The sequence below is a fragment of the Notechis scutatus genome, chromosome 12 (genome assembly GCF_049901735.1).
Source record: "Notechis scutatus isolate UNSWTSFEM ecotype Mainland chromosome 12, rNotScu1.2, whole genome shotgun sequence".
Classification (NCBI taxonomy): Eukaryota; Metazoa; Chordata; class Lepidosauria; order Squamata; family Elapidae; genus Notechis; species Notechis scutatus.
The window spans coordinates 718,620-744,750 of record NC_142020.1 but is presented as its reverse complement, the minus strand read 5'-3'; the positions used below and the strand labels follow the sequence as shown (position 1 = coordinate 744,750).

The 26,131-nt window shown below is 47.3% G+C and overlaps 3 protein-coding genes across 11 annotated transcripts in view; 1 reads left to right on the top strand and 2 right to left on the bottom strand.

The window, feature by feature from the left end:
• Positions 1-334: 334 nt before the first annotated feature.
• On the bottom strand, positions 335-5,444 carry TSR3 (TSR3 ribosome maturation factor). The gene is made up of 6 exons (XM_026683589.2): positions 5,324-5,444; positions 4,997-5,237; positions 4,121-4,314; positions 3,545-3,712; positions 920-983; positions 335-842 (listed from the first exon to the last, which is right to left on the bottom strand). The coding sequence occupies exons 1-6, from the start codon at positions 5,391-5,393 to the stop codon at positions 677-679; spliced, it is 903 nt and encodes a 300-aa protein (XP_026539374.1). The 5' UTR covers positions 5,394-5,444; the 3' UTR covers positions 335-676.
• A 26-nt stretch (positions 5,445-5,470) lies between these two features.
• GNPTG (N-acetylglucosamine-1-phosphate transferase subunit gamma) lies at positions 5,471-17,209 on the top strand. Its single transcript, XM_087973083.1, has 11 exons — positions 5,471-5,595; positions 5,687-5,738; positions 5,850-5,917; positions 6,015-6,069; positions 6,154-6,237; positions 8,163-8,256; positions 8,755-8,869; positions 10,592-10,674; positions 13,995-14,120; positions 14,445-14,526; positions 16,631-17,209. The coding sequence occupies exons 2-11, from the start codon at positions 5,707-5,709 to the stop codon at positions 16,747-16,749; spliced, it is 858 nt and encodes a 285-aa protein (XP_087829209.1). The 5' UTR covers positions 5,471-5,595; positions 5,687-5,706; the 3' UTR covers positions 16,750-17,209.
• Positions 17,210-18,791: 1,582 nt separating this feature from the next.
• The window catches only part of TSC2 (TSC complex subunit 2), a 55,047-nt gene continuing 47,707 nt past the window's right edge, over positions 18,792-26,131 (bottom strand). For all 9 annotated transcript variants that reach the window (XM_087973072.1, XM_087973075.1, XM_087973074.1 and 6 more), the window contains 10 exons: positions 25,802-25,956; positions 24,118-24,605; positions 23,128-23,203; positions 22,733-22,819; positions 22,270-22,456; positions 21,536-21,675; positions 21,088-21,166; positions 20,794-20,885; positions 20,121-20,219; positions 18,792-19,664 (listed from right to left, as the gene is read on the bottom strand). In XM_087973072.1, coding sequence (XP_087829198.1) covers positions 19,497-19,664; positions 20,121-20,219; positions 20,794-20,885; positions 21,088-21,166; positions 21,536-21,675; positions 22,270-22,456; positions 22,733-22,819; positions 23,128-23,203; positions 24,118-24,605; positions 25,802-25,956 — 1,571 coding nt within the window. In that variant the 3' untranslated portion in view covers positions 18,792-19,496. The remainder of the gene's footprint in view (positions 19,665-20,120; positions 20,220-20,793; positions 20,886-21,087; positions 21,167-21,535; positions 21,676-22,269; positions 22,457-22,732; positions 22,820-23,127; positions 23,204-24,117; positions 24,606-25,801; positions 25,957-26,131) is intronic.

The following is a 26,131-nucleotide window of genomic DNA, read 5'->3' as shown; positions in this document are numbered from 1 at the left end:
GTTAATATTCAGCTGCCTTTACCAAAGGGGTCTTTGGAGCTGAAAGCTCCACCCCTGGAGGCTTTTAAGAAGCGACTGGACCACCTTTTGTCTAAAATGGTACAGCTTGAACAGGGGAGTGGATTAGAAGACTTCCAAGGTCCCTTCCAACTCTTTATTTCCAACTTTCCTCTATTTCCTACTAAGTCAATTCTACTCAATCCTGCTTGGTTCCTTTTACATTTCCTGGGACTAGCCAACTACAAGATGATGAACATGAACTAATAAACATGAGTAATTGGTCTTGGTTTCACTCACTGTCCCTTCAAAAACAATGAGAAGCCAGTTTCCAGTGTAATTTTTGGTTTAGAGCATTTATTATCAACTATTCATCCTCAACATACTAAGAACTGAAATAGCAAACGACCAAAAAGTAGTGATGTCAGATATAAGGAAGTTGCTTCTGGTTTTTCCTTCACTGTCTAAAAACAATTCCTGGAATAATAATTAACTGAGATGCTAAGTAAAAAAATAAGACCGGGATATGGATGTTGCATTAGTAAAATCTATCTGACAAAGTATTAATGAAGTTCATCAAACAGCTCAGTTGATGGACAAGACCCTTGGGCTGAATGAAGTATTTCAGAACATTGTCCAAGTTTATATCTTAACTCTGAGCAAAACCTTGTTCCTAAATTCAGTGACACGTCTTCTCTTTGGGAATGCTCTTTTGCCTCCCTGCAGCTGACTTACTGGCTCCAGAACAGGCTGTTTTCAGGTCCTCATCGCTGCCGCTGCTGCTGTCGCTGTCATCACTGTCCTCAGGGGTCTCCTCAGAGGAGCTCTCATCTGCAGCAGTTGCTCTAAGAAATAGAGATCAGGGTTACTCTGTAACAAATAATCTCTAGAGACTCTTAAAGGAATCCTTTAGAAGACTTACTGTGTGGTACTACAAGGCCCGTTGAGTATAGAAAATTCCTTTCCTGAATCAACATCAAAAGGATCTGGAGTGGGAACATAGAAGACTGTTAAAAGTCCCCACCCTACTAGAAAAGTAAAGTAATAACTATTAATTTAAAGTAATTTATTTATTATTATAAAGTAATTTAAAGTAATTAATTTAAAGTAAAGTAATAACTATTAATTTAAATTCAACATTAAATCCATAAATCCCAAACAAATGATAAACCACCAGCTTCGCTGGCAGAGGGAGAATTTGCCAAATATTTTTCAGGAACAAATCTGAATTTTTCTGCATCAGCTTTGCTAGGGGTGGGGGCCAATATGGCCTTTAAGGCAGGGCTGGAACCCTGCAGTTGATGAACCCTCCCAACTACACTGCACAAAAAAATAAAGGGAACACTTAAACAACACAATGTAACTCCAAGTCAATCACACTTCTGTGAAATCAAACTGTCCTCTTAGGTAGCAATACTGATTGACAATCAATTTCACATGCTGTTGTGCAAATGGAATAGACAACAGGTGGAAAGCATAGGCAGTTAGCAAGACATCCCCAATAAAGGAGTGGTTCTGCAGGTGGTGACCACAGACCACTTCTCAGTTCCTATGCTTTCTGGCTGATGGTTTGGTCACTTTTGAATGCTGGCGGTGCTTTCACTCTAGTGGTAGCATGAGACGGAGTCTACAACCCACACAAGTGGCTCAGGTAGTGCAGCTCATCCAGGATGGCACATCAATGCGAGCTGTGGCAAGAAGGTTTGCTGTGTCTGTCAGCGTAGTGTCCAGAGCATGGAGGCGCTACCAGGAGACAAGCTAGTACATCAGGAGACATGGAGGAGGCCGTAGGAGGGCAACAACCCAGCATCAGGACCGCTACCTCCGCCTTTGTGCAAGGAGGGACAGGAGGAGCACTGCCAGAGCTCTGCAAAATGACCTCCAGAGGGCCACAAATGTGCATGTGGCTGCTCAAATGGTCAGAAACAGACTCCATGAGGGTGGTATGAGGGCCCGACGTCCACAGGTGGGGGTTGTGCTTACAGCCCAACACCGTGCAGGATGTTTGGCATTTGCCAGAGAACACCAACATTGGCAAATTTGCCACTGGCACCTTGTGCTCTTCACAGATGAAAGCAGGTTCACACTGAGCACATGTGACAGACGTGACAGGGTATGGAGACATCGTGGAGAACCTTCTGCTGCCTGAAACATCCTCCAGCATGACCGGTTTGGCAGTGGGTCAGTAATGGGGTGGGATGGCATTTCTTTAGGGGGCCGCACAGCCCTCCATGTGCTCGCCAGAGGTAGCGTGACTGCCATTAGGTACCAAGATGAGATCCTCAGACCCCTTGTGAGACCATATGCTGGTGTGGTTGGCCCTGGGTTCCTCCTAATGCAAGACAATGCTAGACCTCATGTGGCTGGAGTGTGTCAGCAGCTCCTGCAAGACGAAGGCATTGATGCTATGGACTGGCCCGCCCGTTCCCCAGACCTGAATCCAATTGAGCACATCTGGGACATCATGTCTCGCTCCATCCACCAATGCCACGTTGCACCACAGACTGTCCAGGAGTTGGGGGATGCTTTAGTCCAGGTGTGGGAGGAGATCCCTCAGGAGACCATCCGCCACCTCATCAGGAGCATGGCCAGGAATTGTAGGGAGGTCATACAGGCACGTGGAGGCCACACACACTACTGAGCCTCATTTTGACTTGTTTTAAGGACATTACATCAAAGTTGGATCAGCCTGTAGTGTTTTTTTTCCACTTTAATTTTGAGCGTAACTCCAAATCCAGACCTCCGTGGGTTGCTAAATTTGATTTCCATTGATAATTTTTGTGTGATTTTGTTGTCAGCACATTCAACTATGTAATGAGCAAAGTATTTCATGAGAATATTTCATTCATTCAGATCTAGGATGTCTTATTTTTATGTTCCATTTTTTTGAGCAGTGTATGTAACAACTTAAAAAAAGAGAGAATCTGTCGGCCCTTATTGTAATATATTACTATGAGCTGATGTGACGAGGTTACCCAGCAGGAAGAGAGATGGAGTCAGATACAGGAGTGATGAATGTGCCATTGGGAGATTGAAAGAACAGGGATAAATCATCAATTTTGTGAGGGCATTTAAGGGGCTTGGGAGAGGGCTCCTTCCTGTATTTGGGGATAGTTATACAACATTAATGACATTTATTATGGCTGCTTGATACCATCGAGGAATCTGTTGTTTGTTCACCATTATGATTATTTCTCATGGATAATGAATAAAAGATTCCTTACTTTTTCTCATTACATCAAAATTTCTGGAAATGTTAACCAGAATAAACAATTAAATAATTAAAATAAAAAATAATTGAATATATCAATAGTGTTATTATTCGAGGCACAAATGACCAGACTCAAATTGTCGTATTTGAACATATTATGTTCCAAATAACATGACTATTTATCCCCTGTGTATGATTGATTTCTTCCTCCCCTTATCTTGAACCAGATATTTAGTTTACTTTAAAACTTGGGTAAAAGCGTCACTAATTCAACCAATTCAATTCCACCCCTTTTTTCAAAGCAGAAAAAAAATAACATAACTTGGGATGTCCTACCTGTTTCATCTTTTTCTTGGGCATGGTTCAGAAATTCATTCTCAACCTTTAACACTTCTTCTTCACAACTACATGCTGCATATTTCTCCAGGAGATCTTTGTTCAGATCAAGAAACACTGTTCCCCATTTAAATTTTTGCAAAAGAATTGTGGCTAGATCAGTGTGTCCTAAAATAAGGAAAATAACTTCAGCAACTATCAAACACCTCAAAGGTAATTTGCATATCTTCTTAGTGAAAAATACTTCTCAGTCAAGGTTACTGAAAGAATCTTACATATGAAGCTTTTGAATTTGATATTTTATCTTATCCCTGGGTCAAGGATTGTGCTCTGGTAGTCTATGTATGATGGCATTTTATTATATTTCTTTCTACTTTGTATTAGTAACTACCCAGAAATCTTGGGCGGGATCAGTAATAAATCAATGCAAATAATAAAAAGAAATGATGCTTGACAGAGCAACTTGTTTTCACTAACATGACAAACAGCTACAAATATGTGTATATATATTTGTATATATAAATATCCTTCTAATCTGTAAGATAAGGAATAAAAACAATATTTATTGCTGCTCACCTACAATGCAGAGGGTAGCTGCAAAAGCTTCCACACAAGTAAGCTTGCATGGCCGTCCATAATTCACTGGGTTTGCAGCTATCAAGTAGGGTAACAGCCGGAGATGACTTCCCTTCATCTTGCTAAATGGGGTTTTGTCCAGCTTTGCCCAAGAGCAGTCAATCACCGCAACTCCATTCTGGGTCACAACCTCCCTGAAAATACATCTGCCGTTTTATTTTTATTAAATAATTTTTATTAAACAAATTTTCTTATATACATCATTTATATATACATTATATACATGGCAACACTTCCGTGACAGTATATTTTTACATAAATCCTAACTATCTGTACATTTGTCTATATTTCTTAATCAATCTTTGTCCACTATAGCCTTTGCCTTATTGACCTATTATCATCTGCCATTTTAATATGGGGTATTTCTGTTTTGCTGCTTGTCAGGAAATCAGATCAATTTTGCAGTCTACCAGAAGAAGAAACAGGATTGAAAAACTGCCATCCTAGTTATTACTCCACGAAAACAACATTGCAAAAATTCAAATATTTTAAAATCAGTAACACAAATGTTTGGACTCTCTCTCTCTCTGTGTTTGTGTGAGCAACTCAGAAGGTTTTCGGGAATCTGGAAGAGTCAGTCGATGCCAGGCACAAAAAGCAGGTGGGGGGACGCCGCGCAGGAGCTTTTGCTTCAGGGGGGCAGCCGGCCCGCTTGACGCTTAAGAAAGCAGCGGCTGCTGCGGGAGGTTTTCGTCGTTGGGCCACCAACCGAGCCGCTCCACCGGGCTCCTCTAGCGGACGAAGCCCCCCAAGAAGGCCGAGCGGCCAGCGTTGCAGCCGGGGCCCCAGGCAGGGCGAGGGGAGGCGAGCGCTCACCTGTCGGCGGGCGAGAGGAAGCGGACGGCGGCGGGGCTGAGCACCAGGCCCCCGAAGCGCTGCCCCAGGCGGAGCGTCCGCACCAGCCCCTTCCGCGCCAGCCGCCGCCCGGTACACCGCCGCCGGTCGCACTGGCCCAGGTCCCACATGGCCAGCGGGCATCGGCGGCGCTGCGTTCCGGCCGCGGCCCTCGCCTCGTCTTCGCCGCCGCCGCCGCCGCCGCCGCCATCCTCCAAGGAGCCTGCGGAGAAAAGGAGGCGCGTCAGGGAGAGTTAGAGGCCCGCCCCAAAGCCCGCCCGCCCCGCCGCCCGCTCACCGCCCGCTCACCGCCCAGCTCCTCCGCGAAGGTCTCCAGGCATCGCTCCCTGCCCGGCCGCCGCCGCCGCCCCCGGCCCATTTCCGGCACTTTCGCTTCCGGGTCCGGCCAATGGCTCCGCCCACCGTCAGCCAATCGCGGGGAGCGGCTCCGGAAGAGAACGCGCTGCGGCTTCCGGAGGCGGAAAGATGGCGGCCTGGGACCCCGCGGGGAGAGGCGGCGGCCGCTCCGGCTCCCCGGCCGCTTCCTCTGCTGCTGCTGCTGCTGCTGCTGCTGGCGGGAGGTGAGGAGATGCCCGTCCTGCCTTCCAGGCGCTGCCGGGGCCTCCGCCGTGGCTGCCCGTCTCTCTCGCTCTCTCTCTCGCCCTTTTCCAGGACTCGCGGCCGCCGGGAAGATGAAGGTGGTGGAGGAGCCCAACAGCTTCGGGTGAGGCGGCGGCGGGCAGGGCGGCCCTCGGCCTTGCGGGCTTGGGCGGCGCTTGGTCCTCGCCCCCGCGGTTCTGAAGGCTTCTCTTTCTGTCTCCCCTCCCCCGAGAAGGCTGAACAACCCCTTCCTGCCTCCTTCCAACCGGCTCCAGCCCAAAGCGGCGCCCTCCCCGGTCTCAGGTGAGCCGGGCGGGGGGAGGGTCCCGAGCTGCAGAGTCACTTCGAGCCCGGCCTTTTGCGGAATCCCTCATGGGTTTTAAACCGCTTCCTTCTCCAGGGCCCGAGCATCTTCTTAGGCTGGCGGGCAGGTGCTTTGGTTACGTGGAATCTACGTAAGTAAGGCTTTAGCCGGACGTGCGTTTTAAAAAACCTTCTAAAAACTGGAGATAAATCTCTGGCTTGTTTTGAAATTCCAGGTATAAATACGAGTTCTGCCCATTTTATAACGTCACCCAACACGAGCAAACGTTCCGGTGGAATGCCTACAGCGGGATTCTCGGGTAAGCAAGGATCCAGCTCCACAGCCCCCCGTCTCTTCCCTGTTGTCTGTCTCAGGCAGAAGGTCTCCAAATGTGGCAGCTTTAAGACTTGTGGACTTCAACTCCCAGAATTCCCGAGCTGACATTGACTGGAGGAGGAATTCTGGGAATTGAAGTCCACAAGTCTTAAAGCTGCCACGTTTGAAGACCCCTGGTTTAAAGGGATGCTTAAAATTCCCAGTTTGATGATGATAAAATGATAAGATAGAAACATTGCATGGAAACGATACAGAATAACACCATGACTTCTACATTTCCTAAGCATGTTCTACAGTTTCATCTCATGTAAGTTTGCTACCTGTAAAAGAATACTTAGTTTTATAATGAGGCTGAGGGGAAGTGATAGTTTTAAGACTATGAGATTGGTCAATAGCTAACAGCTATCTTTTTTCCCCAGCTTAAGAATGAATATAGGTATGTGTGGCTTCGCCTAAAGAGGATAAATTAAAGCTACTGGTTGATAATTACCAAACATGTACTCATTGCTCATTTAGGTATCCAGAACCCATTTGATTTAATTAAAGCAAACCTGAATTAAGTTATATTATTTCAGAGTAAAGGTCTGTCATTTTTGGAAAGGGGGCAGGTTTCAACTATTCTGCAAAGCACCTGAAACCAGGAAATGGAGCAATGAATGGATGGAAACTAATCAAGGAGAGAAGCAACTTAGAACTAAGGAGGAATTTCCTGACAGCTAGTCGGTGTTACAGCTTGCCTTTAGAAATTGTGGGTGCTCCATCACTGGAGGCTTTTTAAAGAAAGGATTAGACAACCCATTTTTCTAAAATGGTATAGAGTCCTGTTTGAACAGAGGTTGGACTAGAAGACCTCCAAGATCCCTTCCAACTGTGTTATTCTGTTTTGTATAATCAGTCATTTTTAGGGATGTAATTCATGGGGTTGTGTAATGTAACCAACTACCCAAACACTCAAGTGGAAGTGAGGGGTAGGAATTGTGGCGGGAAGACAGTTTTTGCAAATATGGTTGCAGCTACAAATGGCAAAAGGTTGTTTGGAAAAAGTCCGTTAGAAAGCCAGGGCTGAAGGCAGTGTTTTAAAACAGTACCAGATGAAAATTAATTAAGCCCACCAATTATTATATCATCTTTCACGTTGGGGCAAATGAGCCTGAAAACAGTATCAAGAGACTATGAGGAGCAATGCATGGAAGCCAAAGAGATAGGAGCACAGGTAGTGTTTTCATCTGTACTTCTGACAGAAGGTCAACAGCCAATTAGGGAATGGAGGATTCTAGAAGTAAATCCCCTGTCTTAAGGGATGGTGCTGTCAAAAGAACTTTGAATTTCTAGACTTCCCTTCTTTTCTCTCTTCAGGAGAACTATCCATTTTAAGGATTTTGCACAATAAAGTGCATTGCTAATTTTCATAACAGTGAGAAGATGTTTTGTGCTCCTTGAACTAAGGGGAGATTAATCAGACAAATCTAAGTTGCAAGTCAATTTGGCCTATTACGATTTACATCCCTAAATTCAATATTTCTACAGTATGACTTCATATAAATGAAATGGAGAAGCATCAAATGTCAACTGCACTTCACTTCTGATTCTTGGATTAATGCTATATTTTCCTGCTCTGGGTACTATATAAGATAAAACACTGCAAGACTCTTTAAATTTGCAGATACAAAGAGTAGCTCTTATTAGTATTCCTTTCTAAAATCAGCATCTATGAGTGGAAGTAAACCTGCTAAAATGATACAATTGTTTTTTAGTATCAAAGAGAGATCCAGATGAATAAACAAAGGCTTGATCCTGATTCCTGATTCAGTAAAAGGGTGATCTAAGCAGACTGTTCTAAAATTGGGCTTGAAATCAAACTGCCAGTGGCCTTTGAAATATCTGAAGTATATTATTCTAATTTCCTAGAATCTGGCATGAATGGGAAATTGAAAACAACACTTTTGTTGGTATGTGGATGAGAGAAGGAGATTCTTGCGGACCAAAAAATAGAGAAACAAAGGTAAAGAATTTGACATAATAAAGAAGCCAACATATTTTTCCATTCTAGATTATTTATTTGATTTGTATCCTGCCTTTTACAAGCAATTTAAGCAGCATATTACTGTCACCACCTGGTATTTTTTCTTGTAATAATCCTGTGAAGGTAAGGTGAGCTGAGAATAGAACTAGCCGAGAGTTACCCAATGAGCTTTGCAGCTGAGAATGGACTAGATTCTGAGCCTGCTTGCTCCTAGTTCAATACTTCACTTCATATTTCAACAAACATTATTTTTGTATAATCTAGTTAGTTATACTTTATTTATTTAGGATGTAAATATATTATTCATCACTGAATAAGTTTGCAACAGCTTAGCTGTAATACATAGAATGTTTCTCCTTATCTGTCAAATATTCATTGAGCAGATTATATTAGGTCTCTCTTTACTGGTATGTGATTTAGGGGAATTAGTTAAATTTATGAATTCTGTTTGTAAGTTCTCAAATCTCTGCTTTACAGGTACTTCTTGTATGTGGAAAAAACAATAGATTGGCTCAAGTATCTGAACCAAGCACTTGTGTTTATTCTCTTACATTTGAAACTCCACTTGTTTGTCACCCACATTCTCTTTTAGGTGAGAAAATAATTCCTTCTTTGGATTAAAAGCAGAAAACTGAAACAATGCAATTTATATTGCAATCTTGACATTGTATATGTTCAATAAGTCCATTATATCAAACTATTTTTTGTTCCCAAACATTTCTTGCTATGTCATGATCCCAAGAACTAAGGGTTTCTGTAGATTAGCCTTGCTTTTTGATACAAAGTTTTCTAACAAGTCCCCTGGGCCTGCTAAGCTGATGGCAACTGTAGACTTCGTTGGCACCCAGAGTTGCCCCTTTTCACCAGAAAGGGGTGAAGATTGTTGTAAGATACATGCTGATTTATCTTGGTCAAAGCCCATTTCAAGAGTCTGGAAACCAGGCTTTGGGAGGAAGGGTTCTGTCTGGTTTTCCTAAATAAAAGACAATTGAGGACTATCATTTTTATAATAGCTCACACTTAGAAAAAGAAAACAAACAAAAATGGCCCCAGATTGATTAGAAACTGTTTTAATGTGGCCTCTAAAGTCCCTTGACATGATAAGCCAGAGTTTGGTGCATCTTCTTTGCCCCTTTAAGTCACTAGTGACATTCCCTCACTGACTGCTGCCCTGTATTGCTGGGCTGAAAGCAGAGGAGACCTTGCGGAGGAGACTCTTCCTCTGGGCCCTTGCAGAGCTTCTTCTGACAGGAGGCTTTCGGATAGGCCTTTTACGGCTCTAACCAGCTCTTAACCACTAACATGAGTTGCTCGCTCTTGGGGTTTTTTCCCCTTGTTTTAAGCTGCAGAATTAAATGGAGTCAAATCAGTGTTTTATTGAGGAGAATTTCTTCCAGAACCTATGGCTAGTTGAGTATTAATGATTCTTTCTGAGTGCTCATAATAAAGATGCCTGGACAGTTGAGGTGCTAGTAACTGTGATGGTGGCCAGTAGATACTTTATACATAATTTACTGTTTACTAATAAAGTAGAAGTAGCAATAATGTTTACCAATGCTAAACAATAAGGACATTTTTAGTGACAGCAATGAAAACAATTTTAATAATTATATAATAGCAAGCACAGAATTGATTCCAATAAAGCAATAGCACTTAAACTTATATACTGCTTCACAGTGCTTTCCATCCCTCTCTGTGCGGTTTGCAGAGTCAGCCTATTGGCCCCAAAAATCTGGGTCCTCATTTTACCCACCTCAGAAGGCTGAGTCAACCTGGAGCCTGGTGGGATTCAAACTGCCAAATTGCAGGCAGCCGGCAGTCAGCAGAAGGAGCCTGCAGTACTGCACTCAAACCACTGCATCACCATGGCTCATAAAGGAGAATATTTGTAGCTCAGTAATAGGGGTTCCTTGGTTTTCAAATTTTCTATACATTTTTTTCTAATTTTAATTATTTTTTAAAGTTTTTATTAGACTGTAAGCTGTGCAGAGTTGCTGTATCAGCAACATGAGCAGCATGGAAATGTAATAAAATTCCATTTACAGTGTTAGCTCTGTACTCCTCATTAATTGGTTCCACAATTGTGTGTGTGCTTTCAAGTCAGTATGGAGAAGATTCCTCTTCTCCCCAAACATCTTCGTTTTCACTCATTCATGTTCTCTCAGCCAGCAAGGATGTGGCTGACAGCAGTATTTAATAGCAGCAAACGAATGGTGAAAGTGCTTGCATTGTAATCCTCTGCCTCTCTGAACTTAATCTTTGGGGAAGGGTAGTTCAGAGAGAACTCAAAGTACGATCATGTTTTCCTCTACAGTCTATCCAACCTTGCCTGAAGATCTTCAGAGAAAGTGGGATGAAGTTGAGCAGTTGCTTTATGATGAGTTAATTACAAAACAGGTGGGTGTGTTTTTTGTTATACCAGTCAAGAACAGCTTTATCAGGTTCACTGACATATCCGTGTGGGGGACAAATAGTATTATAAAAGGGGGAGCTGCAGTTTCCTTGATAATAATGTGAGCCTGGTCTTCTACTGACTGCCAACCACTCTTTTGTGTTAATTTACCAGTCCAGCCTTAAGCTTTCGGATTCTTTGGTTGTATCCATCCAGATTTAGCCCTCTTCAGCTTCTGATTTTTAAAAAAAGGTAAAGATGGATTAATAAATTCTGTGACTCTCATATTGAGCAATATATGTGTGTGAGTGGCTGGGTGGGTATACACACACACACACACACACTGCATGTATTGCCTCAACTTGTTTAATGTAAGCCATAGAGGCCTGGATTAAGTGCACTGAAATCCCTGGGAACTAACTGTATGAGTTGTTAAGCGCTGAAAAAAGAAAGAGAAAGTCGGAATGAACCCAACAAATACGAATAATAACTCATATTTGGGCTTCCATAAGGCCAGTAAAATGCTGCTATTTCTACACCCCCCCCCCTTGTCTGCTGATGACACCCAGCTGCCTTGTTTATAGTGACTTATTGGCTGTTGTGGGAGGGGCGCTTGGGATGGTATGTGAAAAAGATATTCCCAGACGGGGCAGAGAGACAGACATGAGGGGGTGGCCAGAAAAGCGACAGTAGGTGGGGCAAGAGGCCTAGAGGAGACCCTAGTTTTGTGCTGGGGGTGCACTTGTGCTGCTTGTATGTGATGATGCTGAATTGAGGAGCAGGGAATGGGGATCTGCATCTCGATTGTGCAGCTGAAGCCACTCTATTGCTAAGATGCAAGGAGGCAGCTACGCAGAGTGTTAGGAACTCCGTGTGATCTTTGCTTGTCCCCTGCATAGGAGCCAGGTGCTGCAACGTCAGCCTGCTCTTAGTGGCTGCCTGCCAAGTGTCTCAACTATCATTGGGCTTTCTAGAGAAAGTCGCTTTAGTTGCTGTACTGTTTCTATACTTGTGAAATGAGTGGTTGCCTCTGAGTCTACAAGAGCAGAAAGTTTCATCTTCTGCTTGGAATCTACAGTAACCATAATAGGAGTAATTAAATATGCTTGTTTGCTCCCAATGGTCTGATTAACAGAGTTGGAAGGGACCTTGTGGGTCATCCAGTCCAAGCAGGAGACCCTGCACACCATTTCTGACAGAGGACAATCCAGTCTCGTCTTGAAAGCCTCCAGGGATGAAGCTCCCTCAACTTCAGAAGGCAGCTTCTGTTCCATGGGTGGATTGTTCTTATTGCCAGAAAATTCCTCCTTATTTCTAGGTTGAATCTCTCCTTGTTCAGTTCCCATCCATCATTCCTTGTCTGGCCTTGAGGTTCTTTGGAGAATAGCTTGACCCCTTCATCGCTGTGGCAGCCCCTCAAGTATTGGAACACTGCTATCCTGTCCTTCTCTTCACTAAACCAGCCATGCTGTTTTTTGTTTTTGTTTTGGCTGCCATCACACACTGCTGTCTCCTATTTAACTGGTTGTCCACTAAGACTCCAAGATCCCTCTCAGAGTTACTGCTTTTAAGCCTGGTTTTACCCAGTCTATATGTATCCTTTTGGTTTTTCTTGCCTAAGTGTAGGACTTTACTTTTCTCTACTCTGAATTTCATTTTGTTAGATAGTGTTCAAGTCTGTCAAGATCCATCTGGATCTTGAGCCTGTCTTCCAGGGTGTTAGCTATTCCTGCCATGCGCTCCCTTGATTCACAGGTTCTTCCTTTCATTGCTGTGTCAAATTTTTGCATTTTCACTAGTCGTGATCTAGTGTCCAGAGGCTCCCTGGTAAAAGCACAGGCCCTGATCCCTTCTTTTCTGCTTCTGTCCTGATGACAGGGATCTCTTGGCTGCTCCTACTTGCAGGCTTATTCCAAGAGAGCCACTGGCAGGAGAGGCATGGGGAAGCTGGGCTGCAGGTTCTTCTCCCCTTCCCGGCCTGAACTCTTCCAGTTGGGCATCCATTATTACACAGAAGAGCTGATACAGAAGAGCTCTTTCAGGGTGTTGGCCTCCTTTCTGGCTCCTCTCCTTAGACCCTTGGCCAATCCTTCTCTGAACTGCTCCTCTACCGTCTGTTGGCCAGTTGCTCATGCCCTCTTGCAGAGCTCCCTGCATGGAGCTATCCTCGAAACCACCTGGAAGCGAAGGTTGGCTCACAGTTTAGCAGTGTTGAAAGTAGCAGGCACTTAGATTTATGCCATGCTGCATGAACTGCCTCGTCTGCCAATTGTGCAATTCAAGTTGCTCGTCATCACCATGAAGCACTTCAGGGAATAGGGCCTGGCTGCCTGTGGGGCTCCCTGCCTCCGCTTGGTATTTTCCAGGGGGAATGGCGGTGCTCTCAATGAAACGTTGGCACCGTGTGGGACCAAGGAAGTCCTGTAATGGTGTGTGGGAGTGACCTGGGCAGATGGGGAAGGGCCACAGCCAGGGAGCCCTCGGATCAGAAGAGGCCGCTTAGCCCACAGTGGGAACATGGCAGGACCAAGGTTTCAGAAGGGACACGTCTCCCTGTTTCCTTGGGCTGGTTTCTTGGAGGAGGAATAGCCTTTCTGACTTGCAAGACTCTGTTAATGGAACTGCACGTTATAGTCGAGTTAATTCACCTGGATAACCTCACCAGGCTGATAGTCGCAGCCTCTGGAACAGCCCCTCCCAGAGAGAGACATGGCACCCACTCTCTTGGGGTTCAGGGCCGAGATTGGTGGGGAGCCCCCTGCTGTGTTTTTCATTGCTGTGGTGGTTTTTCTCCCCTGGTGGGGTCTGTTACGTTTTTAATATTTTAAAATTGTATTTGGATATTGTAAGCCACTGAGACTCCTCTGGAGTGGCACGATCTATGGAGAAGGACTTAAAAGTGTACGTATTTTGCTTTACAAATAGTATCCCTTTTCCATCTTAATACCTAATTATTTGCAACGGAAGTTAGACTTATGATGTAATGAGGAGCATTGATCTGAAAATTTATGTTTTCAAACACCAAGGTAATTTTTGTGTTTGACGGGGGTAATGGAATAAAACAATGCATGACAACATAAGTTGCAGACATAAAACATAAAAAATTGCAGACATAAAACATAAAAAGTCCCAGTTGAATGCTTCAATCCCTCAATTGTAACTTTTAACTTTAAGCCATTGCCTTCTTCCAGAATGTTCTTTTCTTTAAAAAAAGAAAACAAAAACCCTTAACAATCTAGCCTATAAACCTGGGATTTCTAGATAGTCTCCATCTGACCAGCCTTTCAAAATGAAACATTAAAGTAACTATTACTTTTGTTTTCAGGGATACAAGAAAAGGTTGAGAGAGCTGTTTGAAGAAGGCTCCCTTTTGAAATCAACAAGAGACAAAAAAGAGAAGGACACTCAACTTCGACCTTTGGAATTTGACTCCGTAGAAAAGTGCAGCAAGGTACAGGATCTCTTCGAACTGTCCCCTGTGGTGGACTGGGTCCTGCCCCCTTCCTGTTTCAGAGGCAGTGATTGTAGGCTGTCCAATTAATCCATGTAGGACATCAGTGGAAATGGTCCAATTGAAAGTTGTCCGGCTAAGGCCCAGGACTGCCTTGCTAAGGAGGGCTGAATTCAAGATAATCTTCTTTGAAAAATAAGGCAGACAATTTTTTTGAATTCACAGCTTCTTCACTTTACTGTTTCGTATCTCTTGGACTTTGTATAAATCTATTCTGTTTTTGTGGTAAAATCAATGTGAAGTTATTCTTCTTTTTTTCCCTAGGAGTATAAGCGACTTTCTAATGATCTGCAGAAATTGTCAGATTTACTAACCCAGCATGGAATTGCACATGAAACCGTCCTATGTAAGTTTGTGAAATAATTTCCCTTCTGAAGAAACGCCTCGCTTAATGACTACCACATTTAGCCATTGTCCGGTTACAACAGCACTGAAAAAGTCACTTTGCGACTGGTCCTCCCCACAGTCCTGTGATTGAGACTCAGGGTCCCCCGGCTGCCTTTTGCCTGCTTCACAGCTGGTTTCCAACAAGCAAAGTTAATGGAGAAGCCAGGGGTAAAATAGCAAGTCAGGGTCCTGTGCTGTCTCACTTAACGAGCCACGGGAACTCTCTTAATGACTGTGGGATAAGTGAGGTTGTAGGTCCATCCGTAGCATATGATAGTATCTTACTATCCATATCACTTAGTGACAATTTCCAATCCCAGTCATGGTCGTTAAGTGAGGATTACCTGTACTGATAAAGCAGTGATAAATTTCATTTTCCAAAACCAGGAAAATTCAGTGGAACAAAATATCAGCTAGAATTTTGGAAGTCTTAAAATTATTTCATGTTGGTTCAAGCACTAGAAATCTGAAATTTAAATTTGATGCTGTAATTGAAGTTAGTTGTAGAGCTGGAAGGGACCATGAAAATCAATTCAGCCTTCTGCAATGTGAAGGAAATGTATTTATTCTACTTCTTCTTAAAACTTTCTAGAGGTGGAAAACCCATAAACCATAAGCACCCAGCACTTCCATTGTTGCATAGGACATTTTTCCTTATACCTAAATGAAATCCAGGTCACTGCAATTTATATCCACAGTTTCTGGTTTCAGTTTCTATGGTTGATGGGACAGAGTTCTTTGTAAAATAGTAATTTTAGTAAAGATTATGACAAGTAGAATAAAAATAGAAAAGAATAAAAAATGTAGAAAGGGCAGTAAAGAAAGGAAAAAGGGAAATAGAAAAGAAAGAAAAATAAGAAATGCCTGTGGCATATCATAGATGGCACTAGCAGGAGATACTAACATAGTATAACACAATCTAAATTAGTATAACACAATAAAATATAAATGTTAAAAAGATCTGTGTTCAAATACCAATGTCTAGGCCAGGGGTGTCCAACCTTGGCAACTTTAAGACTTGTGGACTTCAACTTCCAGAGTTCCTCAGCCAGCAAAGCTGGCTCTGGCTCCCAGCAGAACTCTGGGAGTTGAAGTCCACAAGTCTTAAAGTTGCCAAGGTTGGACACCCCTGGTCTAGGCCATCTAGGCATTGAGGCAGGAGTATTAGATACGCTCAACGTACTTGAGATATATATCATAAAAAAGGCAGGATAAAAAGCTAATACTAATGAAGTAATCGTAGTAATTTCCACGTGTTGAATAAGCAGTGAGCCTGCCGTCTCCTTTGCCTTCTGATATAGTGGAAGAAATCCTTGCTGGGTTTTGCTTCGCTTCCTTGCCCGGTTTATTTCCCCCTTTTCCTTTCCTGTTTGAGGTGAAGCATTGTGTTCCCTGGAGCCTCCTTGAATGGGGAGCTGCCTTTTCAGCCACATGGGCCCCTTCAGGCATCTCCTGGTTTTCTTCTTCATTGATAGTGCTTGAGACCTTGCTATCTTTACTTGACTTTTTAACAAGCCTCAGCTGACCCAAACAGACTTTTTACCACAATTAACTTTGACTTTTTTTGCAATTTTATTTTATTTTTAAACAAGTTAAAATACAAGTGCCACAATTTTTTAAAACAGAAACAAACAAAAACACAAAACAAACAACATTTTCAAAGGTGCTGACACTTTTCTCTAGAATTCTGAAGAGCTACTGCTAATCAGAAGGGATAAAGATGAATGGCTGTGGGAAGGAAGTATGTCTACTAGCCTCGCAAAGAGGACTGGGGTGACATGATAGCCGTCTTCCAACACTTGAGGACCTGTCACAGAGAAGAGGGGTGGACCCCTTCTCCACAGAACCAGAGGGCAGGCAGAAGAGGAGGACAACGGGACAGCTTGCCTTCAGAGATCGTGGGAGCTCCATCACTCATCCCCGGAGGCGTTTAAGGACAGCATACGGTCTGGTCTGCTGCCCGAGCAGGGTCTAGATCCCCTTTCAACTCTGCCAATATTCTATGACTTCTAAGATCGATTGTCATTGTATAAAGTAAATAGTTTTTCCCCCCTATGTTCTAGTTGGAAACAGAGATGGCAACCGTACTACGCAAGCACTCGGGATAAAGAAGTCAGATCTTGGCACGATTTCAAATGCTAACAAGCATGGAGATGCTGAACCTCGGCACAATGCCTTGTGAGAAAATGGTCATCTTTTCCCAGCTTCGGTAAAGTATTTCCATCCACATACAAGTTTTAATAATTTGATAGAAGACCTAACAATATTATTTTCTTCAAACCAGCATTTATTCAGTTCTATCCATTTGGAATTCTTTTCATTATTGTGCTGGAAGGAAAATGGGGAGATCAGTCATGGGCAATTTCTACATGGGCAACTTCCTTAAACCGTCTTCTTTCCCTCCCTATAACAGAGCACCTTGGTTGGGTGTGCGAGGACAGCAAACGATGGCTTGACCCCATTCCTTTGTGGATAACCACAACTGGAGCCCCATCCAGGCACTACGAACAGCAAGAGCAGGATTGAGAGTCTCACATGCTCAACTCGCACACGGGTGCTACAGTGGCCCTTCTTTTCTCAGTGGGAGTTGGGAGAATATCTTGTCTTGGATCTTTGAATAAAATTACAGAGTTATAACAATAGTGTACCTTCTGTGCCTGTTGCTGACTTTCCTTCTGGACCACGAGAAAGAGATTTGCTAGTATTCATTTTGTGTAAAACTACTTCAAGTTTTAATCTGAGTTACTAACATGGTTTCATATACCAAAATGTTTCTTGACTGGATCCTGCTTTGATGTAGAGAAATGTTGGTGTTGCCAGCTCTGGAAGGTTATAATAAAGCTCCGTGTGCGGAGATGGAAGGAGTTGGAATCAATGCTGTCAGCTTCTAGGATGAAATGGTCTCTGCCAGAGGTTCCCAACTCCCGGACCGAGACAGGTCTGTGGCTTGTTAGGAACCAGGCCGCACAGCTGGAGATGAGGGACAGGCAAGGGAAGCTCCAGCCCTGTATTTGCAACCACTCCCCAGCGCCAGCATCACTGCCTCAGCTCATCAGGCTCTCATTGGAGCACAAACCCTACTGTATGTGAACTGTGCATGTGAGGGATGTCGGTTGCGCACTCCTCCCCACCCACAGGTCCGTGGGGAAAAAAAAAAAGACGGGGGAATGGAAGAGGTTGGAGGGCGGTGTGGGGGCCAAGCCAATGAATGCATCAGTCAAGCAGAAGGCCAGCCTAAACCAGCTGAGAACTTCTAATTGGACACCGACTGATCACGAGGTTGGCCAGGGGAGAAAGTTGATGGCATCTTTTGTGCCAAGCAGGCAGGTTCCACTTCGCTCCTCCTGCTTTCAGTGAAGTACGTAGTCTTGGGAAAGCAATGAGCCAGGAGTCTTTCCTACTCATTAAGTGGGATGGGTGACATTAAGCGGAACCTGCCCGGAGAACAGCTTCTACCAAGGTTATGCAAACGATGCCCGCTCACTGAAGGACGTCAGGGGGAGCCAGGATAGGGAGCCTCCCGCGACCATGGTGGGGAAGCCCCAACAGTCGTATCTTGAGGACCCCGGGTGTTTAAGCGGGCTGGGAACCAAACCTTTGTCCCAACTGTGCTGGAAATGGCTTTGTGCGTGACCCAGGGAACCCTCAATTCTGGCAACCACTCAAAGCTGTGAGGGCCCCCCCAAAGGCCCTTTCGACCCGGTTCCAATCCCACCCCACCCCTCCTCCTTCACAGGGCTGCATTTTGGGCGCTGAGTAACCAGCCTGCATTTATGGCCATCCGCAGCGTCCCCCAATCACGTGGCTGCGATGTATATTTTGATGAAAATAGGTGTTTGCTCTTCTGGTTTGGGCCAAAAGTGCCCCATAGTGGACAATGGGTCGTAGAATGAGGTCAGTCACATGACGGCCCTCTTTACAACTTCACAACTGATTTGGGCAAAAGAGCCGTTTGTCTGAGATAATCTGGGGATTCCCCTTTCCAACCCCAGGATTTTAATCATTTGGACAAGAAAACAAGGAGAACCAGGCAGGGCCTCGCTACCGACGGGACGAGAGTTTTAATGGGCACAAAGGGAAGCCGATGCCGGCAGCTAGGACCCCTCTCTCCCCCTGAAAGGGGGCCTGGGGAAGCAACGGCAGCCCAGGTGCCACCAATTGCTTAACTTCCCCTCCCCCAACTGGGCCCTGCATTGAAGGAAAGGTGAGAGACAAGAAAAGCAATAGAGCTGGAGGAGGTTTTATTGCTGGCCCCAAATCTCCCCCTTTGGGGAAAAGCATCAGACCTCTTCCAATGTTTATAGGGAGACAAAGGCCGTCTGAGGCAGGGAAGGGCCTCTGCCCACACAAGCAGAACCTCCAACCACTGAACTCCGGAGACAACCCATTTCCCGCTGGCCTGCTAGCCTATTGGAAAGGGAGCTGCTGATGATGCAGGTTTTGCTCTCAACGCCTTTGGGGATCAGCCCCCAAGGCCTCCTGGAGCTTGGCTTCAAGCCCACCTGCACCTGCCCTATTGGCTTTCCTCTGGAGACCAAGGGATCCCCAGCTCCTGCAAGACCAAACCCTCCACAGGAGTCGCAAATCACCCCCACGGGTGGAAGTGCACCGCAGGCGCATTTCATGGACCTCCACCGGGACACCAGGGGCCTCGGGGACACGAATGTCAGGTGGCTGAGTTTCCTTCTGCCATTTCAAGCCAACCATCATAAGCCTGAGCTTCCTTCACTTTAAAAAGCTTAAATTACAGAACTGGTGGGTGGGAGAAGCCGCCAGAGTCGTGCGTCAGGCCAGCAGCCTTCAAGGGGGCACAAAGCTGCAACTTGGGCTCGTTTGTCTGAGAAGAGGCCGAAGTGGCTGCAGTTGGAGGCTGGGGCAGGAAACGGGCCCTGCTGTGCCCCGAGGGGTTGAGGCAGGGCAGCCTCGGCCCTACACGAACTCTGTGAAGTCGTCCACGGAGGAGATCAAGCGCTTCCTCTGCCCAGTCTCGTAGGTGGGGGCCGGGTCCTGGGGGACACGGGCGGAGGCTTTCGCAGGGACCGGGGGAGGGTGCACGCTGGGGAAGCCGGCCTCTTGGAACTGGGTTTCTTCTCGGATCTGGAAGAAGAAAGAGGTGCTGGTTGCAAAGGCACAGTCTCCATGGCAGCAGACCCTGCCCCCCCAAAGACCCGGCTGCTGCCCCACACCCGCTGGACTAGCCTGGTCTGTATGGCTCAGGCGCACGGTTTGCACGTACGGTTGGGTTTGCTCTCTGCATGCCATCCAGAGTCCCTGGTGCCAGATGGGCAGCCATAGAAATTATTTAAGTCAAGCCATCCACACTCCAAAGGCCTCTGCCTCCCACACAAGAGGTGCAAGTTGGGTGGCTGTTCAGGGCAGTATCTGAGCTGCCCAGGTTTGGGCTAAAAGTGAGCAAGTTCAGGATGGTGTTGCAGGAGATGTGGAAAGTCTGCTTCTCCCAGGACAGGTTTGCCTTTTTTGTGAGGAAACAAGACTCCACGGCTCCTCTACCTGCTTCAAACATCGGCGGCTTTATGGGGGCCCCTCCCTTACCCTGTGCCGGAGCCGCTTGATGTGGCGCAGCCGAGCGATCCACTTGGAGGGATAGGTGTCAGTGGGGTTGGAGCGGCTGTGATGCACCAGGGACGCCATCTGAGGAGGGAGGGAGGGAGGGAGGAAGCACACCTGAACGGAGAGCCCCTCCTGACTGCAGAATAAGCCAACCCGGCACCCTCTAACCTGACAAACGACCCAGGGCCACACAGAGTGGGGTGACAAGAGGAGCCAAGCTGGAGCTGCTCTGCAGGGAGTTCTGCTGGGTCAGCTGCCACAGGAACTTCGCTTCGAGGGCTCCCCCAGGTCTGGAAGGGGCTCCAGCTCCCGGCAGCAGATCTTGTGCTCAGGGCAACCCTAAAGTCTCCCTCGCCTTCCCCGCCAGAGGATCCCTCCGCTTACTCAATGCTGTTTGGAGGCTCTAGAGGGCAGAGGGGGAGGCCTTGGGGGACAGGAGGAAGAGCTGCTGCCACAGCAGCGGCCACACAAGAGACGCTTGGGCCAGGAAAGGAGCCCCTTCACAGAAGGCCAGAGAGAGGGAGAGGGAAGCCCATTCAGACCTTTTCTTTTTTTAGTAAAAGTCGTCTTGAGCTACACAGCCTCCGTTCCTGAGTCTGCTCTCCCTGTAGGGCAGGCAGAAGGGGAAGTACCCTCCCACCCAAAGGAGACTTACGTTGGCATGCAGCGCCATCTGCCGGGCAACAAAGGAAAGGTTTTTGTCTGAGACAATCTTCACCACACTCGTGTCAATCAGCCCCTCCATATCTGGGATGGCAGGGAGAGAGGAGATGGCCGGGTGAGAGCAGAAACCACACCCGCTCAACCCTCCAGCATGCACTACATTCCAGTCAACCAGCACCCATTCTTGGATCCCTGTATGAGGCCCAGAGCCTTTGCAACACACACACACACACACACACACACCACCTTTTGCAAAGTTGGATGAAGGGAGGGAGGCTGGCCATACCCTTACGGCACTGTAGAGTAAGCAGGTTGCAGTCATAATCCAGTGGTTTGATGATGACATGAACAAAGTTGAACTGGCCCTAGAAAGGCAAAACAGAATCAACACGGAGGAACCAGCCTTAAGGAGGACCACAAAACTTTGGTCTCTTCTACCTGAGCAGCCATCCCTTCTGTGTCGGGGCAACCTGCTTGGGAAAGCGATTCAGAACCCCGAGTGGGGAAGAGTCCAAAGGAAAAAAATCCCCCAGGGACATTTTCACTGACCTCACTCTCCGTGCAGAAGAGCCGTGATGGGCTCGGGGTCTTGCTGCCTCTCAGCCCAGAAGAGCAGAGGCAACCTGCGGGCTCCCCTCTTCATCCCCTCCCGCCCACCGACTGGCAGAAAGCCCCACCCAGAGGCGAGCCAATCGGAAAGCCACCAGCTGCCTACGTCCAATCGGTGTCCTTACCTTGATGGTCCCCAGTTTGAAGTCTTCCCCGGAATCATTGTAAATTATGGACACAAAGTCATTCCCCAAATGTCGTTTCTTGTCACAGCAATTTTTATCCAAATCTTTGGTGGGCATCAAAGTGGCAATATGGAAAATGGCTATAAAAACAAGAAGGGAGGAAAATGGCTGCAGACAGTTCAGATGCCTCAAGCGGCAAAAGAGATCACGCCTTGGGCAGCCCAACTTCAAACAAGGGGTTTAGGCAGCTCGCTGGATGGAGAGCAGCCGCCTCACTCCAGGAGCCAAACTCCACGCTTGGAGAAAAGGACTGGGTGCCACTAGAGGCTGAGAACTGGGAAAGGGCTTCGCTCAACCAAGGATCTTTCTGAGTTGATCAGAAGGGAAAGCAGAGTTTGAACTCGGAACCTCCCCAACCATCTCAAGGTCCAGTCACCCAACAAGCCTCAGGCTCCAAAGGGTTCCTCATCTGGGGCGTTCATGCCAGCTGAAGGCGGATGCTAACATCTGTCTGGCAACTCACAGCCTGGAGCATGGCATGAAGGGGCATTAGGGTGGCTGGTCCCCTTCGGGAGGGAATTGTTATGCTGCTGCTTCACTGCCTTGACTCCCACGTCGGTTCAGTTACACCCGGCAAGGACTGAATCCCAGAATCTGAAGAACCCAACTGCCCTCCGGGCTTCCAAACAGCTCCCGGGGGGGAGGCAGGAAGCTGCCTCCATCGCCTCCCATACCTTGCATGATGTCGTCATGCCAGCAGTAGGTGAACTGCCCGTCCTCTCCACACACGTCCAGGCCGCCCAGGTACACCTTGTCTGGCTGGCAGTCCTTCAGCTCGATGAGTTTGCCCAGGCCAGTCAGGAACTCTGTGTACCTGTAGGAGCCGTGCTCATTGGACAGGATGGCAGGCTCGTTGCTGCTCTGCGGGACAAGGAGGAAAGCAGGCCCTCAGAGGAACCCCCAGGCCACCCCCAGCGCTCCGTTTCTCAGTCTTTACTTCTGAAACCCCCCGCCAAGGATTTCCTGACTGACGGTGTGCTCAACCGCAGCCAGGACTCCCGAGAGGGAGCTGCCCAGCGAGGCAGCCGACCCTTCCGAGGAAAGAGTGACCAGCTCTTCCAAAGAAGCCGCTGCCGCTGCTGCCGCTGCCAGAAATGGGACCCGGGAACACTCTGTTCCCAGGCGTGGCACACACACCTGTCCTTCTCCAACATACAAGACGGCAATCTTGTGCGTGTCATATGGAGGGATCTGATCTAGAAGCTGAATGGAGTTCTCAAAGGTCTAGGGATTAAGAGACAAGAGGGAGAGAAACACACGGGGTGTGGGTGTGGGTGTGTCAGGTTTTAACATAGTAAAACAAGGTCAGTTACAAACACACCTCCCAGGCCATTTTCTTGGAGACACAGGCAACTCCTCTCCCAGCACTGAGCTCCAGGGAGCCTCTCTTCTTCGCCTTCCTTGCAATTCTCAGGAAGCAGGGAAGCCACATGGGTCTAGTAGTCCAAAAGCCCAGAATCCCCTTCCACAGATACAATCCCAGGAGTGCCAGAGAAGCAGACCGGAGTCAGTCACAACATGTTCAAGCTCACCTCATTTGGCAGTAAAAGAGGCTTGTTCGATTCGTCACCAAAGAAAGGAGAATGATACAACTGCAGGAACACAAAGCTGAAGGGGGCAAAAAAAGAGAAAGAAAACCTATTTACCTGCATCAGCATTAAGGCCTTCATATCACCGTTCACTTATGGAAGACACAATAATCTAGGCTGAACGCTTTGATGTGAAAAAGGAAACGTTCTTTTGGGTTGTCTCCTCAAAACATTGCAAAGGCCAGGAAAAAGGACTATGAGACGGCAGCCACCCAGAATGTCCAGGCATGATCCTTCCCATTTTCAGACTGTCCAGAGGGGAGGAGGAAAAAACTGGCCATTCCTAAAGCGAGATGGGAGCCATTTCCCAGGTCTTCTTCCTGGCCTTTAGTCTTGAGGCACTGTTGTTATGGCTCTCCCCCCCTGATCTCCCTGCCCCATTTCCCAGAGGAAACTGCCAACTGCTTCCAGGAAGGGCCCCTGGGGACCAGGCCTTGCCAAGGGGCCACTCAGCTCCTGCAGAAGCTCCCAGGGCTGGCCCTCCTGATCAACTCCAAGCGAGGCGGCTTGTCTTCTGCATGCCTTTTCTTGGGGGCTCCCGAGTCTGAGTTCAGTGGGCAGATAAAAACACGGCTATTTTGTTTCTTCAGCTGCTCAGAATCCCTGCCCTTCTAAACTCTATTCCAGACACTGAGGAAAGGTGTGTCCATGACCTACAAGGGCATGTGGGGAGAGACTGAAGTGAAGCGAAGCAAAACTGGGGCGGGGCCGATTGACACTGATCCACCCACCCACCCCCCACCTGCTGGGCCAAGACTTTTCCCGGGTATTTCTACCCATTTCAGGAGCTGCTGCTGCTGCTGCTGCTGCTGCTCACGCCTGCCGCTGCCTCGTGCAGTTCCCCGACTTCTCTCCTGGATTCTGGGAGAAGAGGCGCGTCCCGGAGGCGGCTCCGTGGGGGGAAGCGCCATTTCTACCATCCCCGTCCCTCACCTTGGGTTGATGCCTGGAACTTTCCCTGCATTGGAGGCCGCTGCTGGTCTTCCCTTGAAGAGGTCTCTCTCCATCCGCTTGCCCCTCCTGGAGGGGGCCGAGTCAGAGATGGTGTATCCCCGCGGCCGGTGCCCGGTTGGGGAGTGGGGAGAGGAGGCAGGGGCCGCCGCTGCCAGCCTCACCCCTCCAGGGCCCTGGTCCTCTTCCCCGGCGGCCTCTGCTTCCAGGTGCCCAGACTGAGACTTGGATTTGCCTTCGCTGCTGAGTTTCTGGGCCAGCTCCTCGCCACCCGGATCCTTGAGGGCTTCCTGAAGGGTCTGGAGCTCTGGGGAGGAGCTGGACTTGCTGAGGGTCTGGGAAGGCTGGAAAGAGAGGGCTTCGAAGGCCCGGCTCTCTTCCAGGTTCCTGGCCCTTTCGATGGGAATGCCGATGGCGGCCAGCTCTTCCGCTTGGGGGGCCTTCTCCTCGTGGCTGGAGACTGACAACGACTGCCGAGGGCGAGAAACAAACACCTGCTCAGGGCGGACGTGGAGGATCATCCCACCCCCAGGGCTGGCTATGGAAGGCCACCCAACCTCGACGGGGCCACGTCCTTGCTCTCTAAAGCAAGGCAGTCGAGGGGCAGCCCCGGTTGTGCCACCTGCAGGAGGAAGCACCGCCATGGCCCAGAAGGCCCTCCGACTCCTTGCTCAGGACAGGGGGACACAATTTCAGCCACCCGGGCAGCCAGCAGCTGCCCTGCCTCTACCCAGCCCGGAAAGCAAAGGGAGCTGGCCGTTGTTCTAGGCCATCAATATTCTGATCATTAGGATGCTCCTCCCAACAGGCACCTCAAATCTGCCTCCCAAAACGTGGCTGAACAATCCACAGCATCTTCCAAGGTGACTAAACTGACTTGCTCCATTAAGGAAAGGAAAATAATCCCATTTATTAGTAACTGGAAATCCCTCATGTACTTTTTTGCAAAAGTGGGAAGAAATGAACTTGTGATTTATGGGATGGACAATTACAAAAGGCAGACTGTGGAAAGAAGGAAATTATAATGCAATCTTAATGAGAGAACATAGAATAGAAATGCACTTATAGCCATTGTCAAGAAAAGCCCCGTCTTAATCATCTTTTTATCATTTGTCTTCCCCTTTTCTTTCTTCTCTATTCACTATTTTTCTTTATTTCTTTTCTAAAATGCGCATTGTTTTTATCTTGTGAAAACTTCTTTAATGAAAATGGTATTTTAAAAAATCCAAAAGAAGTTACAGTGGCTTCTCTTCTATTTGGGTCTTTCTTCTTTTCTACTGAGCTTTTTTTTACAGTGATTTCCCCCCCTGAAATTTCCCAACTATGACAACGATGAATCAACGGAGCATCTGGTCTCCTGGTGCTCCGTCACTGGAGGTTTTCAAGAAGAGATTGAACAGCCATTGGCCTGGGATGGACTGGGCCTCCAGCTCAAGCAGGGGGTTGGACTAGAAGACCTCCAAGGTCCCTACCAACCCTATTATTCCATACTCAGCAGAGGCATCTCCTTTCAAGGAACCGTTCTACCTGCCCTGTGGTTACTCTCCCTCCTGCAATCGAAAACTTGCAGATCCCCGGGAGTCTCTGGAGCGCTGTCTCTCCCACACCTTGATGGACCTCTTCCAGTCAGGAAGCCCCCTGGGCTGCTCTGCCTGATGGTCCTTACCCGACAATAGGCTCCTCGGCCTAACGTCTCCTCCCCCAGGCCCTGCCCCAAACACATGGGCTCGAAGTCTTCAATCTCCTGAGGTCCAGGCTGGAATTCCACTCCTTTCCCGTCTTCATCTGGGGGGCTGCCTTCTTCTGGTACGACTGCAGACTCTGTCAAGAGATACAAAGAGCCAGGAATGAGGGCGGAGAAGTATTTCCCGAGAGCAACTCCGGTGTTTTTCAAAGTACTTCCCTTCCACTTCACTGGGCGGCTGTTTTTTCAAACAAAAATTCAAACAAGCTAGCCTGGTGTTTTTCAACCTGGGCAACTTTAACTCTGGACTTC

Excerpts from the sequence above, each read along its gene's own strand:
- GNPTG (XM_087973083.1), top strand. The coding sequence starts at position 5,707 with ATGAAGGTGGTGGAGGAGCCCAACAGCTTCGG. Across the intron at positions 8,257-8,754 it reads CAAAAAATAGAGAAACAAAG|GTACTTCTTGTATGTGGAAA; the intron begins GTAAAGAATTTG and ends TCTGCTTTACAG. Across the intron at positions 8,870-10,591 it reads TCACCCACATTCTCTTTTAG|TCTATCCAACCTTGCCTGAA; the intron begins GTGAGAAAATAA and ends TTTCCTCTACAG.
- TSR3 (XM_026683589.2), bottom strand. The coding sequence starts at position 5,393 with ATGGGCCGGGGGCGGCGGCGGCGGCCGGGCAGGGAGCGATGCCTGGAG. Across the intron at positions 4,315-4,996 it reads TTCCTCTCGCCCGCCGACAG|GGAGGTTGTGACCCAGAATG; the intron begins GTGAGCGCTCGC and ends ATGTATTTTCAG. Across the intron at positions 843-919 it reads GGGCCTTGTAGTACCACACA|AGCAACTGCTGCAGATGAGA; the intron begins GTAAGTCTTCTA and ends TCTATTTCTTAG.